At 35.8% G+C, this 17,715-nt stretch overlaps 1 protein-coding gene across 1 annotated transcript in view; it reads right to left on the bottom strand.

The window, feature by feature from the left end:
- LOC144453352 (tyrosine-protein kinase Mer-like) overlaps positions 1–17,715 on the bottom strand; it is a 75,605-nt gene that overhangs the window by 23,986 nt on the left and 33,904 nt on the right. Inside the window, exons 4-8 of the mRNA XM_078144622.1 lie at positions 7,495–7,683; positions 4,416–4,502; positions 4,037–4,152; positions 3,091–3,286; positions 1,235–1,383 (exon numbers count right to left, since the gene is read on the bottom strand). Of these exons, the coding sequence (XP_078000748.1) occupies positions 1,235–1,383; positions 3,091–3,286; positions 4,037–4,152; positions 4,416–4,502; positions 7,495–7,683 (737 nt within the window). The remainder of the gene's footprint in view (positions 1–1,234; positions 1,384–3,090; positions 3,287–4,036; positions 4,153–4,415; positions 4,503–7,494; positions 7,684–17,715) is intronic.

The raw sequence follows: 17,715 nt of genomic DNA, 5'->3' as shown, positions 1-17,715 counted from the left end.
TGACTTGGATATATACTTAGGCCAAATAAACAAAATAGTGCCAATGGTGTTGTAGCACAACTGTAGTTTAAAAAAAAAATAGTGCCAATTGCGTTGTAGCACAACTGTACAGTTTTTATATAAAAATGTTTATCCACATGCTAGTCTATGCTAACAATAGGTGTTCATTTGCTGAATGACTATCCAGTTGCCTATCCAACCATGTTGCTATCTTTGTAGTATACGCAATCATTTGGCTTTTGCTATGGGCGTGGTCATGTTGCTAGATATATTTGAATACAATTTTCAATGTTTTTGTTCACTTGTGTATGAATTCCTGATATTATCTTTGCAATATAAGTGATCATTTGGCTGTGTCTATGGGCGTGGTCTTGTTGCTAGGCAAATTTACATACGTTTTTGAATGTTTATTCAATTGTCTATTAATCCCCGTTATCTTCGCAATATATGTGATCATTTGGCTATTGCTATGGGTGTGGACTTGTTGCTAGGCACATTTGCATACATTTTGTCAATGTTTATTCATTTTTCTTTCAATTCCTGTTATCTTTACAATATACATGATTATTTGGCTGTTGCTATGGGCGTGGTCTTGTTGCCTGACAAATTTACATATTTTTTTGATGTGTATTCAATTGTCTATTAATCCCTGTTATCTTTCTGAAATACACCACTGTTTGGCTGTTGGATTGGTTGTGGTCAGGGTTGCTAGGGATATTTGCATTCATTTTTTGAATGTTTACTCATTTGCCTACTAGATGTTGTCAATCTGCCCAGTAGTTTTTGAGTTTAAGTTTTTTCTTTACCAAAAATGACAAAAATGACCAAAATCACATACCTGTGATGCGATCAGTTTGCTTTGAATAATTTCCCAACTAGACACCAAAAGTAATCTCCCCACTAAACACCAAGGCAATCGGTCTGGCAGTTTTTGAGTTTAAGTCTTCCAGACAGACAGACAGACAGACAGACATCGCAAAATGCCTATAGCACTACTCAGAACCTTATCAATTCTGTTGTGCTAAAAAATGAACAAAATAAAATAAAACTCTGCCTACCCTATTTTTAGAAAGTCAAGTTATCAGAAACAAACACTTTTTTTAATTTTTGTTTTAGTACATCAATCAACACACCACATAATTACAATTATTTGAATACTTAAAGGGGAAGAGGTACCACTAATATAGAGTAGCTTTCTCAAGTTTGTTAATTGTTAGGACACTGTTCTTTTTACCTCTTCCATTGAATCTAAGTTGATATAGTCTACTTTATATCCTGACAGTTCTCCATTCACGTCCTCTTCTCTGATTGGCTCCCATTCCAATCCGATGGTAAAGTTGTCAATCAAAGTCACTTCTGTGATTTGAGGAGCTGCACTTGGTACTGCAGAAAAAGTGAAATCAAAAATAAATAATCAGAATGGGAATGAGCACCTGAAATGTTGTGTTACTATCTATACAGCTATTAATCTACTTACTACACAAAACTGGTTTTAAGGTTGGGTTAGAATGGAAAGAAAGACAAGTATAATTTCATGGACTATCACTACAAGTGCTACAGTATTACATATAAAACACTAGCCACAATCTCACAAAACTGAAAATGCATACCCATGCATGAGCTGTGCAGACACACAAAAATTTGAGACAAGCAGCAACATCTGACTTACCACCTAATGGTTTATTTTGGTCTGTTCTTATAGCAGCTTTGTCAGTTGTAGTAGCTTCAATTTCTGTAATTTTGTCAAAAGTCTCAAGACATGCAATAACTTCATGCGGCATGCATACATGTAGGAAAACTAGCATGCAATAACTTCATGTGGCATGCATAGGAAAACTTACATTCAGAGGAAAATTTACATGCAAATTGTGCCCTGAATAAGCATGAAACATTAACCCTGTATGATTTATATGTTTTACTTTTAGTGAATGTCAGCAAAGCATGCAAAGAGATAGATCACCAGGACAATGAGAGATGTCGTCGACTGTCTGCAAGACTTGTTTTACATATAGCTGCTCTAAATGTGGAAACTATCACCAGGACAATGAGAGATGTCGTCGACTGTCTGCAAGACTTGTTTTACATATAGCTGCTCTAAATGTGGAAACTATCACCAGGACAATGAAAGATGTCTGACTGTCCACATAACATGTTTAAAATATAGCATAAAGCATAACTGCTATAACTGGGATAAATATCACCTATATTGTATATGATGCATGATGGGAGCTGCCTCACTGATCTACAACATATTTCACCAGGACAATGGGAGATGCCTTATTGTGTAAACGACATGTTTTACATATGGATGGAAATTATCACCAAGATGATGGTAGATGATGTACAGAAGTGTTACAAATAATCATGGTAACCATGTATAGAATGTCAATCAATCAAGAACTATTACAAAGTGCAACACTCCACGACATTGGTTTTGTTCTACGGAGTTGAAATACTAGTTACATCCAAAAACTGAATTCTTTTTTGATTAGATGTCAGTTTGACATTTAAAACTTTCAAATTTGAGTTTGAGCTTTTAACCAGCCAATCCCATGATTGAACTGAGCGATGAACTTGCTATTTTTATCAGCTACTATTTTCCTTCTGATTATCACAATAACAGATTGTATTCTCAAATCAATTCAAGTCTAATATTCTATCTTTAAAATTCACCCTTTACAATTTTTACCATTACACTAAATTTACTTCAATCTTCTTGACAAAGCCTACTAAAGTCTGAAAGTAGTCAAAAGTCAAGTCATTTTTTGAACTACTGTAACTTACTGCAGACCTTTAAGCATTCCAAATTTCTAGCTTGTCCTATGTTCAAGGGAATGAATTCAAGGTTGGCTTAATCCTCTTTCTCCTCGGGGTATTTGTTTGTACGCTAGTAACTACTAGTTGGGAGAAAGAGGAACAACTTGTATTAACTTTTCATGTTGACAATGAAAGAGACCAATCACCAGTACACTGGCTATATAATTATGTATTTAGAATTCTATATCAAGATAATAGAAATTAAACAATTTGTCTAGAGTGACATTTTCTGATAAAAACTTTTCTCAACATTTAATATCAGCTTTTCCTTACCTCCCATCACTGTCTGTGCACCAATGACATCACTCCATAGCGATGATCCAATCTCATTACTACATGAAACTCTAATTTTATACAATGTTAATGCTTTCAAACCAACAAGGGTATGTTCTGTTAAAACCAGTTCATCAGGAGATGACGACCACCAGTAACTTGGTGTTCCATTGTTGTAATCAACATCTTCAATGTACTGAAAGGTGGACAATAAGTTCATATATTACACACAATCTTTTTTTTTTTTTATCAAGAAATGTAAATTGGTGAAATCTGCATGTGCACCCTTTGCTGTCTACTAAATCAGTGTTAAATGAATTCTGACTGAAGCTACCATCATAAAATGTATAGGAAACTGTTCAGTTTTCTTCCCCTCTCTTGTCAGCACAACTGAACTGATAAGGTTCAGTAGTGCTATAAGTGTTCCGCGGTGTCTGTTCGTCTGTGTGTGTGTGTGTGACTTAAATTCAAAAACTGCCAGACCGATTGCCTTGCTATTTGGTGGGGAGGTTACTTTTGTGGTCTAGTTGGGAAATTGTTCAAAGCAAAATGATTGCATCACAGGTATGTGATTTGGGTCAAAAAATAACATTTTTGGTAAAAAATTTAAACTCCAAAACTACTGGGCAGATTGGTGCGAAATTTTGTGGGCGTTTGTAAATTAAGATTTGTTCATAACAAGACGATGCCATCAGTAATATGCAAATTAGGGCTAAAAATGTTTTTTTTTTTCAAAAATCTTTAATTCCACAACTAGAGCAGATTGGGCTGAAATTTAATGGGGATGGATCTGGGGGTGTATAGACGAAGAAGTATTAAGCATATAATGATCTCATCAGTAATATGCAAATCTGTAAAAATGTGAATTTTTTGGTCAAAAACTTATATCCCAAAAAGAACTTGGTCAATGAGACTGAAATCTTAAACAAACGACCCTTGACCTCACCTGTACACTACATGATATGTATGGGGAATAGCCATCAAAACCTAGCAGCCATGATAAACTAATAGTATGTGGTGCTGTTTCTGTCACAGTTATGTTGGATGGCTTTCCAGGTTTCTCTGTTTAAAAAAAAAAATATGAACAATTTATGATGAATGTTGTCTTCTTTTTATGGTGAAATTTACCAATGTTAAATTTGATAATATCTATAGGACAACTGGAAAAGGTTGGGCCAGAGCATTGTGGAGAGGAAGTTGACAAATTATAAAATACTACATATCGCACGAGCCAGAATCATGAATGTATGTATCGAATTCCTGTAATCAAAACATACATATTGTCAAATCCAATTACTTTGTCAATTCTGACAGTGATGCCATACCTTTGACATTGATCTGAGCTGCCTTTGAATAAGTCTCTCCATCTTTATTCTGAGCTTTACATACAAACGTTGATTGCATGGAAATACCTGGATACAAGAAGAAGGGATGCAAACAAAATAAAATAAAGTAATAGCTTATAATTTGATTGTCTATATATATAGTCTATGATTGAAGTTGTTTAATTATACAGTATTAAATATGATTTTTAACTACAAATATGGTTGCCATTCAGTAGTTAAAGTGATATGAGTACCAAAAATAATGCTTGTGTATAGTTTCTTTCTTCAAAATTATTTGTAAACAAGATTTAAAAGATATTGACAATATGTAAATACTACAATGTGTTTATGATAAGCAGGAATTGGTTGATTTTGATAATTGACCCTTAAAGTCAAGGTCAAAGGTAAGGTTTCTCAAAGATAGCTCACACCTGATAATGTGGGGGCAGACACTTGAATGGAGAATTACAGTTTTTGAGTTATGCAGGAAATATTGATTTTTAACCACAAAAATGGCCGCCATTAGGTCAAATTTGCATATATTAAAAAGCAAATTGACGTGCATATGTACCACATGATATGCCACCTTTGTGCCAGGTTTGAAAGAAATCGGATATTGCATACCTGAGAAATGACGTATTATGGATGAACAGATGGATGGACGGACACACGCATGCACAGAACCCATTGCAATAGCCCCCCTTTGAGGGGCTAAAAAGACAAAAGATTGCATAGGTTGGCCATAAGGAGTGCTATTCTGAAGCAGTTTTAGGACTGGAAGTGAGGGCTACCAATACATCTACCTTGGGAAATTGTGATTATCTACTGTTTCTCACCCAACTCTACCCTTTACCATGACAGACAACTTTTGGTGACAAGTGAAGGGTTCCATGTCTCTTTTCACACACCACAAAGGTTTACCCTGAGAGTTATTTGAAATTTTTAATGGCTGATTTAAAGGCACTGAGAACATGTTTCTAGTTTTAACATAAGATTATGGTCACCACTATTGTCTGCTGGTTTTTTTTGTAATTTATTCTTTCTTTAAATCTACCCTTTTAAATACCCCTGTACTATACTGTGTTGTATAGCAATGTGTTGTGATGTGTTGTGTAGCATTGTATTGTGGTGTGTTGAGTAGCATTGTATTGTGGTGTGTTGTGTTGTGTTGTGATGTGTAGTATTGTGTTGTGTTGTGATGTGTTGTGTAGTATTGTGGAGTGTTGTGTAGTATTGTGTTGTGTAATATTGTATTGTGTTGTGTAGTATTGTGTTGTGATGTGTTATGTAGTATTGTGGTGTGTTGTGTTATGTAGTATTGTGTTGTGTTGTGTTGTGTTGTGTTGTGTTGTAATATGCGGTGTGTTCTGTTGCGTTGTAATATGTGTTGTGTTATGTTGCGACATGTGTTGTGTTGTAACATGTGCTGTGTTGTGTTGTGACATATTGTGTTGTGACATATGTTGTGTTGTGATGTGATGTGTTGTGATGTGTTGTGTTGTGTTGTTGTGTTGTGTTGTGACATGTGTTGTGTAGTATTGTACTGTGTTGTGATGTGTTGTGTTGTGTAGTATTGTGTTGTGATGTGTTATGTAGTATTGCGTTGTGTTGTAAAATGTGGTGTGTTGTGTTGCAGTGTTCTCCCCACGATTTGTTGATAGGACATAGGCTCATTAGCATAAATTTACATGACAAAATAATTATATTCCTGAGTAACTTAATCATAAAATCAAACTACATCATAATATCAAACAAGTAGTACATGTACATGTGGCCAAAGGAAAGTTGAAAATATTAGCACCAATAAGAAACTCAAAAAAGTTTTTTAAAGCAGTGTTTTTTGATTATTATTCTTATGAAATTATTTCAATCTAAATGCCCACAGATAAATTAGACTTTCGAAACACGAAAAGTTTGTGTACAGCTAACTACCTGCAGACATCGTGTTAGTCCGAAATTTCGTGATACACGAGACTTACTATACTTCCCTATGGAGGACTTCAAAAACTCGCGATAGTTTGTGACGTCATGGCCACCATATTGGAAAATCCATGCTTTCATCGTAGTCGTACGATGTATCAGTCTACAATGTCAAACTACAAACTAAACGTGTTTTCAGAGTAATATTGAGCATGAAACTGATAATCGGAGATAACATCGCCACTTTATCGAAAGGTGGGACATTAGTCTGTTCAACTCTTTTCATGGCATCGGAGTAAACCAACTACGCAAATCACTCTTGGGTTGAGACATACTCAGTGTTATTCAATCATAGAACGAGACACTAAATGCCAAAGTCATGTGTTTGTTGAACTTTATACCTTATAGCAAAATGACACGGCATCATTTGATTTTATAGTTGTGAAAATCTGGCAGTTTCAACATGCTTCTACGCCCGAACCGACGTTACGGATAGGCTGGTTTTGCCTTTGATTTACCAAAAGCTTGTATTGTAGTGTGAATCACACTATCATTAGCAAGTTTACACATTTTATTCCTATCAAAAAAAATACTGACAGCAAACTTCAATGAAATCTGTCTGGTAGTGGCAGAGGGTTGAATAGTCGTTCAAACTAATTAGAAACTCTTTAGTTTTACTTGCCGCTTATGTGTGAAGGATTGCGAGTATACATTGAAAACAACAAAGGTGTCAGCTGACAGTGAACAATGTCAACGTGCAATATTTACCGAACACTAAGCAATCTGATTGCGTATCGGGACAACTGATCACATATCGGCGAAAATTAAAGGATATCAGGCCCGATACATGAAAACCCTCTGGGGAGAACACTAGTGTGTTGTGTTGTGTTGTGTTGTGTTGTGTTGTGTTGTGTTGTGTTTTATAGTATTATGCTGTGTCGTGATATGCACTGTGTTGTGTTGTGTTGTGATGTGATGTGTTGTGTTGTGTTGTGATGTGATGTGTTGTGTTGTGTTGTGTTGTGATATGCACTGTGTTGTGTTGTGTTGTGTTGTGTTGTGATATGGTTGTATTAATGTGTTGTGTTGGTAATGGTAGCTGTTTCTGTTTATATCCTTGACACAGAAAATAAATCTCTAATCATTGCAATTCACTTACCAGTGACATCAATTTTAGCAGGTTGTTGTGGTTGTGAGTGATTAAATTGAAATGATGTTGATTCTATTCCATTCTTATACCACGTAATTGTCACTGGATATGATGGTCCCTCTGCATTACATTCAAGACTAAATGCTGAATTCTTGGTAACATTCTTGTTACTAGGATCCAGGCTGAACACTGGACGCCCTAGAAAAGTAACAAACAGACAGAAAGAAAGAAATTTGAAAATATATTATGGCAACCTTTTAATACTTGTTCTTTTCTGTAAAACAAATATTCCCCCCCCCACCCCACCCTGTAGCTTTGAACTTTCATTGCCAACCCTAAACCAGTGTTGCAGCCAGCCTTTTGAAAGAGTAGGATATAAACCCTGCCCCCACCTAAATTCTGAACCTGTTTAGAATCGAATTCAGTTCTCCTGTCCCCATGTGCCCAATGTGGTTTTGATTCGGTTCAAAGTAAATCGGTTCGGAACAGGTTTACCTTGTAGTTAGGACAGGAAAAACGACTTAGAACCGATTTAACTTGAATCGGTTCAATGTCCATTACCCACAGCTGCGCACTTGAATCTTGACCTCCAGATTAAATTTTGCAAGTTACATGCTTTGTACCCGGCATCTTCACTTTGCCTTTGGAACACAACTGGAGTATGTATAAAGTATTATCCAGCATGAGATGGAATCGCCAGAGCATAGAATGTTTAGCAATAAATGAGTGACAAAAACAACCACTTGAATGCTATAAAAACCTTATTTCATTATGGATTCATCAACACCTAACAGGAAGTATTTTTGCCAATCACAAAATTTCTGAAATTGATACAGACTTCTTTCCCATTTGCCAGTAGTTGTCACAACCAGAAATGATTGCGTAGTATTTGACGAACTGGCATCGATTAAGTTTAACCCCACGCCCCGGGCATGACTTTCTACTTGTTACATTACTAAAATTACTTACATGTACTTACAATTTCTCGGGTTTATAACATCCAATACAGTTTTAAGGATCATTTGATGCCAAAGTTAAAACGGGTTCACTCTTGCCAGTCTTAGGACACATCAAACACAGAGATAAACAGCACTGTGTGTACAACATGTCATGTCTTGTTAACAAAACTCTTGTCACGAAGCGATAGGCCCTACCATGTACATCATGAAACTTACACGAAAGACAATCCAGAAATTATCGATGCGATGTCATGATTTTGAGGTCAACTCTCAAGTCTCAAAGACAGCGTGGTTCGGTGTGATTTTTGAGGTGAAAACAATAAGACCAATTGTCAAAAGTAATTATTCAGCAATGGTTTTAGTTATTTTGGAGAGATTTGTACATTTTTTCACATGCTACTTGAAACACGTGAAAGCCGTCAAGGTCAATGCTCATCATCGTCATTGAGCAGTGCTCTACCTGTTTAACTGGGTGCCGATATGCGGAATTCGGGCAAATAAAACCACAGAAACAGTGTGAAGATTCTATAAAAAGCATGAGGACTGGTAAATACAATTTCCTGTTGAATTTGAAAGAATGTTTTGCAGAGATAAAAAAATGTTTTAAACTTTGAATGAATTTTTGCTAGTTTAGTTTGCATACCAATGATGATGTAAATGGGTGCATGAAATAGTAAGCATTGCAATAGGACAAATCGTTCATGTTCCCATTTCCTAACAAAGGAATTATGCTTCTTGTGGGCAGTAAGAGGTGGTGAAGGTGTTGGCAAAGGTGTTGGCAAAGGTGTACAAGTATCGATCAAAGTCTGTATACACTTGTCAGCTATTCTCGATCATCCTAAACTTCAATCATATTTACAAGTAAAATATTACGTCGCTTGGCCCAAATCGATCATGGCATTGCTTCACCCATAATATGGCAGTCAACATCCAAATGTCCCTTTGTCAAGTGACAAATAACTGTTGAGCGCTGGCAGCCCTCGCTTAGATGGATAACTTTGACAATGAGGTTATTTCCCTTGAAATCTTCCATATTACTGCGTGTCGTCATAGTAATACACTGTGGCTACGTCATCGAATCATGTAAACAGGATCAAATTTAACGTGTCAGGACAGTACACCAAACTGAATCAATTCAAATCCATTTCTAACATTTCGTGGCGGGACATAAACTGAATTCGAACCAGTTTAACTGAATTCGAAATCGATTCATATGGGAACAGGGCTATACAAATGTAGTGTCCTGAGACTTTCATTTTTCTGGATCATCATAAATTTTCTAGGGACATTATAAAAAAGAACGCCAATGGCATTGTAGCACAACTGTACAGTTTTAAAAAATATTTATCCACATGCTGATCAATACTAGATATTGTTTAATGATTATCCAGTTGCCTATCCAACCCTGTTGTTATCTATACAATATACACCATCATTTGGTTGTTGGGTCATCTATAACCAGTCACTTCCAAATTGTTGGTAAGGTCCAAAGAATTTGTGTCAAATGACCCAAAAAAACCTTCTGGCTGCAACACTGACCTAAACTATTTTTTGAAGTATTGTGAAAACTGTGAAATCTTGGGAGAAATATTGGATGTGCAAACTGACATCAACTTAAAACTAGAGATGAACTGAAAATGCTCCTGTATGAGGAGAAATGTCATTAATGTGCTTACTGAGACTTTGAAATGTCTTTCTGTACTGTCGTACCTTTGTGTAATCAATATCTGTAGCAAATTCATTTTTTGAATGTTTATTCAATTGTCTATCCATCCCCATGGTTATATCTTTGTGAAATACATCACTGATTGGTTGTTGCTATGGGTGTAGCCTTGTTGCTACGCAAATTTACATACATTTTTGGAATGTTCATTCAATTATCTATTAATCCCTGTTGTTATCTTTGCAATATATCTGATCATTTGGCTGTTGCTATGGGCATGGTCTTGTTGCTAGGCATATTAGCAAACATTTTTTGAATGCTTAAACACCCCTAAGAATGTTCCCACCAAATTTCAGACCGATCTGAACAATACTTTTTGAGTAAGTTTATTGACCAAAAATTACATTTTTCGACCCAAATCACACACCGGTAGTAAGATCATTTTGATTTGAACAATGTCTCAACTAGACACCTATGGTAATACACCCATCAAATATCATGGTAATCGGTACATGCAGGAAATTTAACCTGCCAAACACAGTATGATCATGGAGGTCTTGATATGACTATTTTTCTTTCGCCATAAAATGTGTGACTTCTTATTCTTTGTACAAACTGTTTTTTGGAATGCCTAAGGATTATGCATTTATATGAACCTGTTTTAATCATAGTGTCTAAGATTTAATTCAGCTGTGCTAAAAACAGGCCTAGGTTGCCAAGCAACTTTAAACAGATGTTAATCTTTTTGCTATTCACACTGATGTGTGAAGTGGCCCATAAAAGATTTAATTATTTCATTGCATCAATAAAACAAGAATTTTTCATTTCCAGGCTGAAGTCAAAGCATGCTGTAATACAACAAATCACATTTTGAAACGTAAAATGCACATTTCTGATGTGATCATTTTCATTTGAAAAATTTCCCAACTAGACACCCAAGGTAATGGACCCACCAAATATCATGGCAATTGGTTCAGCGGTTTTTGACTCTAAGTTGTTTACACACACACACACACACACACACACACACACACACACACACACACACACACACACACACACACACACACACACACACACACACACACACACACACACACACACACACACACACACACACACACACACACAGACAGACGCCGGGCGATGCCTATAGCACTACTGAACCTCTGTTCAGTTGTGCTAAAAAATGAATTTGAATGTTTAGTATGCCTTTCCCATATCTTTGAAAATAAAATATCAATATTTGGGTGTACAAAAAACATGTATGAGTAATGTAATAAAGTAAATAGTTGACTCACTGGATCTAACACTCTTAAACACATGGTGCCATTTCCAAGTCCAAAGTCTGCCCCAAGATCAAATACACATGACATTACAAAGACTGATTACAGCCTGGCCTAAATGGCTTCACTGTGTATGACAAGGATTCCCCTGCCTGTGAGACTAAACATGATAACTACAAATTGGCATTATGTTAAACGAACCGATTCGTTCACTTCAAAATCCACAGCCGTATCTCTGTATGATCAAGATCTGTGGCGAGTTTCATCAAATTTGATAAATCCATTCTGGATGCATAACCTGAGTTACAAACATTCATTAATTATGCAAATTAGCTCTTAATTAAGAAATTTGGCTATTTGACCTTGAAGAAGACTTTCAAAGTCAAAGGTCAGGGTCTGAAAAGAAAGCTCATATTTGATATGGGTGTAGGCACTTGAATGGAGTCACTATGTTTTAAACATCTAAAGTTATAATGCACATTGGGAAATTTAACAACTAATATGGCCGCCATTCAGCCATATTTGATTTGTTTGTAAAATGAAATGACACAGTCATATACTATCAATCTGATTGAAATCCGATGTAGAGGTTGGCTAATCGTTCATTGCTATTTTACCTTCGTTATTTTGCCTGAATTGACCTTCGCGGTACATGTTTACATTTTTATCCTGATCACCTCCTCTAAATCTAAACTGGCGCCCATGCCCACGCTGTTCTGCTAAGTGAGCCACACATATACTATAGGACTATGTCTCACATTATATGTTACCTTTATGCCAGGTTTGGTTGAAATCAGTTGGTGCATGTCAGAGATATGAGGGTGAATGCATGCATGCATGGACAGACAGACGGATGAAAGGAACCTAATGTATAAGTCAGACGGATGAAAGGAACCTAATGTATAAGTCAGATGGATGAAAGGAACCTAATGTATAAGTCAGATGGATGAAAGGAACCTAATGTATAAGTCCCTGTGCCCTTTGGGAACTAAACAATTTACCTACCCCACCTATTCTAAAATTGAGCGTAATTGGACCCATGTAATTTTTTTAGGCCAAATACACACTTTGTCTGATGGGTTTGTGTTGTTACAAAGTCACCTGTCTCAGAACAAAAGTAATTTTTTGTGTGTCATTTGGGTAGGAATGAACAAACAGGATGTTCTGGGTCAAAGGTTAACTGCATTTACCTAGATAGAGGACCAACTCTGCATTATGATAGAGGGCACCATTTACAGAAAAATGTCCCAGAGGACACTGAAAATATGTCAAAGGACCTAATGAAGGGTCATCATGGGACCTGATATCAGGCAGAGGGGCCATTCTTAGGAGATTTTTAATACAATGCATTTGTACTGTAATTATAAACCCAAGAGAATTACAGAGTTGACTGACTTTATAACTTCATATAAAGCAACCCATACAATAGTGGGCCATATCTCCAGAAAGTGACTTGAGAATAGATTATCCATGAATTGTTTGAATGTCAGAAGATGTGTCAAGTGCTGTAAACTATCAAAACAAAGTCAATTTTTCGTAAATTCGTGAGAACTTCTTCTTGCCTAATTAACCATTGCCAGTCCAAAACAAATGTTTACGTTTGAACCTTTCCATTGGCATTTATTATCAACTTTACTTTAAACAAAAGATAAATAGCCAAGCAGTGCCATGAGGTATGACACAAACCAAACAAACTGTCTCACAAAATGTAAACAAATAATGTGAACTAAAGACAAGTCATTTCCCTGAGATCTCATCACTTCATGATTTTAATCTTGAATACATAATATAATACATATATTGTAGGATTAATTTTGTTATATTGTAACTTGGAAGATATACATAAGATTAATGTACTGATATAGAATTAAAATAATATACAGGCAGGCTGAGGATCAAAGTTTAAACATAATCAAATTGAAATACTTTTGTAGCTTGGACAAAGTTTGCTATTAAAGTTGGCACATGTTGTATAGTCATGCTGTACAATCATTCAGGCTTTGAAGGGTGGCATATATTTTGATTCATTTTCAACTGTGAATGAAAGCTATACAAAGAGGCCTTACTTTAGCAAGATTCTCCAGTCATGGTCTTTCTACAGACAAGTTTGTGGTGGTGGTGGTGGTGGTGGTGGTGGTGTAAATTGTGGATTCATCCACAAACCTATCCTTGGCACATATTTGCCACTGACTTTGTTTAGCCCAAGGCAATTTTCAAAATAAGGATGGTGACTGCATCAATTTGTACTAGCCAGCATCTAGGCTAAGTCCTTGAAACTGATATTGTTTTTCTTTCATGTGAATGTAAATAAAATCTGTTCATTTTTGAGACCAATTCCTTTGTTAAAATAACTGTGATATCAATAAAAAACTGGAAAGTCAAAGTTTTTTTCAAAATTGTTTCATCCTCAATCTTTTTTGTTTTCATAATTTTTTTGGAAACACAGAAATTCAGAGAAATTGTTAAATACCCAACCAATGATTAACATACTACAATATCAACTACATGACGTACTGGAATCTCTGTTGACAACAATACATTTCATTTTGACTTCCACTTATGGTGTCACACAGATCAGCACAAAGTACTAGTAACACCAGCCACTGCATAATTTTCTACTAATATTAATTACATAAGTCTATCTGTATTACACTATTACAATCCATGCCCACTGCCATCAGTAGACTTCACTTTTGTTGACTTTCACTAATACTAGTAAGGAACAACAGATAGTACAGATTCCCTTCCAGTGTATTTATATAAAACTGATGATTAACTACATTTTTTGTACACTCATATTGACTACCTGGAATATCATAGCCTAGAGTTAAGTCATGTTGTGAATGGCGAGGGGTGATGACTTGACGCCAGCTCCATGTTGGTACATGTCCAGGTACATCCTGTAGTGGAATCATTTTGACTTCCACTTAAGTTTTAGTTAGGAACAGGATATATAGCACTCTAGTCAGCTTTAAGTCACACTCAAAATAAGTATTTTAAACTCATTCTGTAAATAACACAAGGCATACAATATATATGTATGTGAGGTAGCACTGTTATAGCAAACTTGGCCAATTTGCTGAAATTTCATGACTTCCTGCTTTTCACATTGTCAATGCCAAGAATTTTAAGAATTTATCTACATACAAATAATAGTTTATTCTTTTCTGTTATGCTTTGTTTAAGATAAATGTATTCAGAAAGGAATTTAATATGATTTTTTTTTCATAGTATTAATCACAAATAAGTTGCCCAAAAGGAGCAGTACACTTTATGATCCTGTTACAAGGCTAGAAGGGTAAGAGTTGGCATTTCTCAACTTACTCTTTCAAAAAATTCTGTTACCATTAAGCACTTTTGTTAGAACTTGAATTTCTCAATTTATTTATTTAAGTATGAAAAGTTAGTTCTTTTAACGCAAAAAGTTTCACGGTTAGTGAAAATTCTCACAACTGATCCGACCTGAGCTATCTCATGAAGGTAGTCTGTGAATTTATTCCCCCCCAAGTTAACTTCCAAGTTCCATACAGGTATTTCATTTTTATACTTTTATAACAGAGTTGACAAGTTTGGACTATGAATATTTTCTCAGTTTCCTTACTGGGAGTTGGTGTACTTTGCAACATACCAGCACACCTTACAAAACATCCACACTTCGCAACATATACATGTAAGCACACCTTACAAAACATCCACACTTCGCAACATATACATGTAAGCACACCTAACCTACAAAACATCCACACTTCGCAACATATACATGTAAGCACACCTAACTTACAAAACATAGTCCAAAGTCAGATTCATCGTCTGTGTCAGGCTGCTTTCACAAAAACTTGTTAGGGGGGATCGGGAGATTTTTTTGTAAAACCCTATTTTTTTTTTCAAGTACCCCCCCCCCCCCCCCCTGCCATATTCCAAATTTTTTCAAGTATCCCCCTGCCAAAGCCCCAAATATTTCAAGTACCCCCCTACCCAAATAAATTTTCAAGTACCCCCACCCGAATACATTTTTTTGGGAATACTCTTCCTGTGTGTTAACATTCCATACCAAGTACAAAACTGTACATAATACACTTAATACCAACTTTGTCCATTATATATATATATATATTCAATTTGTATATATATACACAAACACCAGTTAAAACAAAATTTTATGTTAACCAGTGCATTGCCTTTCCAAAAAACAACATATACTTGTAAATGAATTACACTTTGAATAACTCTTGTAAAATTATCAGCAGACCAACTGAGTCTTTGTTTTCTGTTCAATATTGTATTAGTACATTATACTAGTAGTGTTACAGTTGAATGTCATTTTAGTTGTATTTGCAAATATTAATGATGCACATGTTATCTAAAGAGAGTTTTATACTGTATTGTTCCAGTTCAGTTTCCTAAATGTTTGCTAAAAGAAATCAAATTGGTTCTAAATAACACTGAAAAAACTCTTAACAAGTGACCTATCGGTCAGAATAGGTCCGCTGTTCTTTTTAGTTTTTATTTTGGTAGCGATGTAATAAAGTGGTTAGTGGTTTCATATGATGTCTCACTATAAAACACATTTTACACAGACAGTTGGTAATATTGTACTTTTATACCATAGTCACCATTTTATAAAAAAATTTACTGTTATGAAAATTACACAAAATCTCAGAAAAATAATGACTGGGAAATGCACACACACACACACACACACACACACACACACACACACACACAAAGGAATTTTGAGTATAAAATAATTTTGAGGCAATTCGAATTTCAATTTTCTAACAAATTTACCAAAAACACTGTCCATAAGCTTACAGTAATTGTCAACAACATTCAACTTGTAGTAGACATAACATCGTCTAATATTTAAATTTATGGAGTGTCTTGTGACCGGCACCTGTCAGCAGACTCGGCCAATTTTTTTTCATCATTCCATTGTATTTAAACCTTGTACTTGACATTTCGCAATATTTATAATTCTCAACAAAATACCTAAACATGCTTCACCTCGCTTGTACTCAAAGCAGCCTCGGTATTAGTCTATCTGCTAGACCTCGGATGTTCTTCCGATAGAATACGACACACGCCCGAACATCGCTATCGAGGATGGAACATCCAAGGTCTACCAAATGTCATCAGGATATAAATAACTGCCAATCAGAGAACCGTATTAGCGACAAACACAAACAGAGGACAATAGCTAATTTTTTATGCATATTCAACTTAAGGAGGGGCTTGTAAAAATAACCACCAATGCGTTAACTGAAATGTGTGAATGACAACGTCTACACACTCATCAAGCTCACAATTACCATAAACCCATAAGACATAATAATGACATAAATGTGTTTGTCAACACCTGCATGCAGAGATTGAATATATTAAAGTATATGCATACATGGCCCAACCCACTAATCTCAATGGAATGTCCGGTCTGAAAATGACATTAGCTAGACTGTTCGGGCAAGCCCTCACTGCGAACTTCGTTCGCTTATAGTATCGAAAGAAAGCCCGAACGTATAGCAGCAAGACTATGATCACTGACATGACTAGAGAGAACCTTTTCGGATTTACATGTAAAACGGGGAAAGATACGCAAAACATAATGCATAGTCTGAAGCCAAATTAAAGTTGTAATTATTTTAATTATTTTTACTTGCCAAATATTTGCATTTTGGAAATGGCAAGACTTGTTCATGTCATTTACATCACAGATAACTAACACTAGTTATCTGTGTTTACATGTAAACTGTCGGCCAATAAACAAAGTTTAGTCGATTAACTGTACGTACTGCTCTTAACTTCACCTGCACGCCTTTATGGCCTAGGCATGCCTTGCCTTGCTTACGCAAGTTGTCTTCATTCAAGTTCACTGTCACTCCAAATTGCACAACAATATAGAATCAAGTTAATACATGTTATCTGAAAACATCAAACTTTTATAGTAGGTCTGAAGTGTGATTTTAGTGAGTACCAAGAACTCCCGCGTTGCTAGCTGCTGGCCGGCTGTGGAAAATCGATCAGTCATTTTCTACTGAAAATTCTTGAACGATCCGGACCGTTACACAACGATCCTACTAAATTTACTTGCCATGGCTATTTAAAACACATAAAAATCCACCTTTTTATGAAATTTGTAAACTTTCCGGTCTGTATTGAGGAAAGTATGAGCGAAAAACCAGGTCAAAATTTCAGGGCCTCAAGTATGCGTATCAAAACAAACATTGCGGCGCTCATTGAACTTCCTATAGGCACGGTCTGTGGGCAAAGTGACTCGTGCAATGATCGGTTGACTGTCTGGGTCAGTGTGATTCATCATGGTGGC

Source organism: Glandiceps talaboti, chromosome 2 (genome assembly GCF_964340395.1).
Source record: "Glandiceps talaboti chromosome 2, keGlaTala1.1, whole genome shotgun sequence".
In the NCBI taxonomy this organism is placed as follows: Eukaryota; Metazoa; Hemichordata; class Enteropneusta; family Spengelidae; genus Glandiceps; species Glandiceps talaboti.
This window is presented reverse-complemented; position numbering and strand designations above follow the sequence as displayed.